This window comes from Astatotilapia calliptera, chromosome 8, assembly GCF_900246225.1.
Source record: "Astatotilapia calliptera chromosome 8, fAstCal1.2, whole genome shotgun sequence".
Classification (NCBI taxonomy): domain Eukaryota; kingdom Metazoa; phylum Chordata; class Actinopteri; order Cichliformes; family Cichlidae; genus Astatotilapia; species Astatotilapia calliptera.
In genome coordinates this window covers 8,720,381-8,724,230 of record NC_039309.1, presented here as the reverse complement: position 1 = coordinate 8,724,230, position 3,850 = coordinate 8,720,381, and the positions used below count along the sequence as shown (strand labels likewise).

The following is a 3,850-nucleotide window of genomic DNA, read 5'->3' as shown; positions in this document are numbered from 1 at the left end:
GGTTATTCTATTCTATTTTATTCTATTTTATTCTATTCTATTTGCTTCTGCATAGAATAGGACATACAGCACATCCCAAACAAACTGGTACAAACCAGATACCCTTTATTCCATACTTTGCACCAGTACAAACAATTTGGCAGTCACATATTTTAGTCTCTAGTTTTCTTTGATGCAGCTTTTTTATTTTGCTTTGGTGAAATGCTTTTTTAAATATGATCTTCTCCAAAATGTAGTTGTGGGCATAAATTTTAATATATTTCTCAAAACAGTGGTTGGTGTATTTTATGTAATTGTGTTTTTATGAATCTATATACATCCCCCTGAGGATGCCAGTAAGAGGACATAGTTTTCGCATTACCTTAACAACAACAATAAAAACCACCACCACCAACAAAAAACGTTTACTTGCACAGCACTTACTTACTCCCAGAGCTGAAGTGAAAGAGTCATGAATCTTGTTTATTATAGTGACCACCTGGCACTCTCTCCACAAATGTGTTAGTTCGTATAAGCCTGAAGCCATGGATGTTCTTGTGTGAGTATTGATGTTACTATTTTTCTACTTTAAATGGTAAATGGTAAATGGCCTGCATTTGTATAGCGCTTTACTTTGTCCCTAAGGGCCCCAAAGCGCTTTACACTACATTCAGTCATCCACACATTCACACACTTTATGAGAGGTAAACAAATTTATACAGTGTCATGTCACACTGAACATTGACATTATTCATTTCAACATTATTCAGTGTCATGGCCTCATGCAGGAGATCAAGAAATACTTCTCCTATTGCTGTTATTCTGTGGCAGGCCAAACTTTTCAAAAAATTAATGAAGCACCATCCATTCAGGCAATCTGGAACAACAAAATAATATCACACCCATTCCAGCCCGCACTCACCAGCTCAGTTGCTTATGAAGCGTAGCATGAACTAAGTAGAACATTTAAGCGTGTCACAACATCTCTGTTTACATTTCATGATTCATTCTAAGTATTTCCTTACTCATTGTAACCTTTAAACTTTCACCAGAGGCAACAAGTGAGTGAATAAAATGTAGGATAAAAGAAAAATAAGGATGCTAGATTTGTCTTCATCATTAAAACCCTTGGAGAAATACGGATATGTTGGATATATGTGTAATATATTGCAGATACTGTTAACATGTTTATATGAAATATTAGTCTTTACCACTAGATGGCAGTAAAGGATTCGCTAGGCCAATCCAAAAACCTACACCTGCCTTTAGGCAACAGTCAGTTAAAAATAAAGAGATTCGGTTTATCCACACTGTGCTTTTATGCAAAAATAAATCTAGTGTTTCAAGCTGCCTGAGTTACTCGTCAAGTGAATAACTGTTACGTTTGCAGTATTTTTGGTATAGAATTCCTTTAATTAGAGTGGGATTGCAGCAGTTGTATATATACAAAAAAGCATATTCAAGAAATCAATATGATTTGATCAATTTTGACAACAAATATTATTATTTGTGCTTCTGACGCAATTAAAAACAATTAACCCTGCTTATAAGTAATTCTGTACTTATTTAGTACAGTTGAGCATTTTATTTTTAATTAATTAACTTAACACTATCATTGCATTGTACAGTAACAAAAATATACTAAATATTTACTAAAATAAAATGCAAATTGTTATAGTATCAGAATCTGAAAATGTACGTGTTAAGAATCCAGCATTGAAGCTATTACTTTGAAAAGGTTAGGTTGCATGCACTCAAAGAAGGGGGTGATCGAACGATTTTTCAATAAGAAAAAAACAAACAGAACAAACATGTTGGCCATGTTTGACAGACACCACCTTTTACTTGTAGTAAAATAGTGAAGGATGCGATACAAAGTTGTTCTGATGATTTGAATCCTGAAGGGAGCAGTTCTTTTTTTATTTGAATTGCAAAAAGGAATGTGATCGAGGGGATTTCAGGCTTCTAAAACGTTGGCTGAGGCTTTCAGTATTCGACAGTGCTATTGTTGTTTGCACATTTTATTTGAATTTACTTGAATATCTGAATAAGAAATGAAAAAGTGCTTTGAAGGGAAAACTCTATCAAAAAACTGAAAGCAAAAATTAAGGATTTACTGGGATATAATGGGAATGGAAATAGTAACAAACTGTAGGAGACTCAGAAAAAGAAGGGAACACACAATAATGTGGGGCAACTCAACACAAGACTGAAACAATAAATACAAAAGATGTCTTGCCCTTTTCACTTTTTTCCCTTTTTACGTAAATGGCCTCCTTGACTCCCCACTCAAACCAGCATTGCTCCCTGTGTGTATCCTCATCATTGACAGTGTCCACTAGCGTGTAGGTGTGAATAGACTGCGGAGTCCTGGCCTGACGAGTTAGCTTTTCCGTGTTGTCCCATCTGCTTAGCCAGGTCGGGTTCCCCGACGTATAAATCATGACAATCCTCCTGGCACCTAACAACGTAATCTATGTTACTCTGTTTGTGTCGAGGAACCCGATCCTTGGGGTGGGCCAATTTTTTGCGCAGTGCATTTTGAGGTTTGTAATCCAAAGAGTTTAAAGAGAATGTGTCTCAACTGCTGCAATACTCCTGACACGTAAGAGATCACTAAGGGTTTTCGCTCAGTCAGCGGTTGTCTTTCTCTCCTGGATTGGCTGAAGTTTTCATTAGGCGCCTTCCCAGCTTTAACAAATGTCCAGCTGGGATAATCACGATATGTTCTTCTGCTTTCCTGGCCACTGTAACTGTGGGGATGGTGTTCGCTCCATGTTGTAGTGTCCTGATGACACCCAATTTGTGCTCCAGTGGATGATGAGAGTCAAACCTTAAATACTGATCCATACGTGTTTGTTTACAGTATCATCAACTTTTCTTTGCATATGAGTATGCATGTACTCTAAAGAGTGCTAAAGTCTTCTCCATTAAACTTTTTGATTTTTTGCCCTGTTTTAATCTTATTTATTGATCTTTTTTGTATTTTCTTTATCACTGAGGGCACCACTGAAATTTTTGTTACGTTCTTGTAACATAATGACAATAAATAATCTAAACCTTGAGACAATTTAGTTACAGTTTAGAGTTATAAACCTTGGAGGAGTCCTTTTACCTTCAGCTAAAAGCAATCAGGTTGTCTCATAATATAAAAAATAACCTACAGACATACACTTCTTTTTCTTTTCTTTTTTTCAAAAAGTCCCATGGAATAAACCTTTAGGCTGACAAGATGTTTCAATGTCTTTAATTTAAAGATTTCTGCTTGTGATGTTGTTATATACTGGACTGAGGACCCCTTTAGGATTGGCAAAACATCCCAAACAAATTAGAACAAATCAGATCACCTTCATTCTATCCATCCATCCATCCATCTATCTTCCACTTATCCAGTTGAGGGTCACAGGGGGGCTGGATCTTAGTCCCTGGCGATATGGTGGATTTGAACACAGGACTTTCTTAGGCTAACCACTGCACCAACGTGCTGCCTGAAACAAGCTTTGAATATCAACAGAGCAGTGGTGTGGGTTCTGTCATTAAGAGGGAACTCAGTGTTGCTTCGGGTTTTCTGTCTTTGTTTCTGGCTCCGTTCTTTGAAACAGCTTTATTATTTTTCTTTTGTGAAAGTTTTTCCATGTATTCTTCTCCAAAATGTAGTCATGGTTGGCATAGAAAATTACATTACTTTTAATGTACTTCTCAAAATAGTAGTTGGAGTATTTCATGTATTCATCAGTCATGAACCCATATGCATCCACCTGAGGATACAGAAAGAGAGAAAGAAAAAAAATATTTTAGTACAGCACTTTTCAAAACATATTTTGCAGAATACCTTAATACAGGATCAATCTGGATCATGCACAGCACAAAT

The 3,850-nt window shown here is 36.3% G+C and overlaps 1 protein-coding gene across 3 annotated transcripts in view; it reads right to left on the bottom strand.

Moving 5' to 3' along the window:
• Nucleotides 1-3,254: 3,254 nt before the first annotated feature.
• The window catches only part of LOC113027849 (alpha-N-acetylgalactosaminide alpha-2,6-sialyltransferase 1-like), a 12,302-nt gene continuing 11,706 nt past the window's right edge, over nucleotides 3,255-3,850 (bottom strand). For all 3 annotated transcript variants that reach the window (XM_026177674.1, XM_026177673.1, XM_026177676.1), the window contains one exon: nucleotides 3,255-3,737. In XM_026177674.1, the coding sequence (XP_026033459.1) occupies nucleotides 3,528-3,737 (210 nt within the window). In that variant the 3' untranslated portion in view covers nucleotides 3,255-3,527. The remainder of the gene's footprint in view (nucleotides 3,738-3,850) is intronic.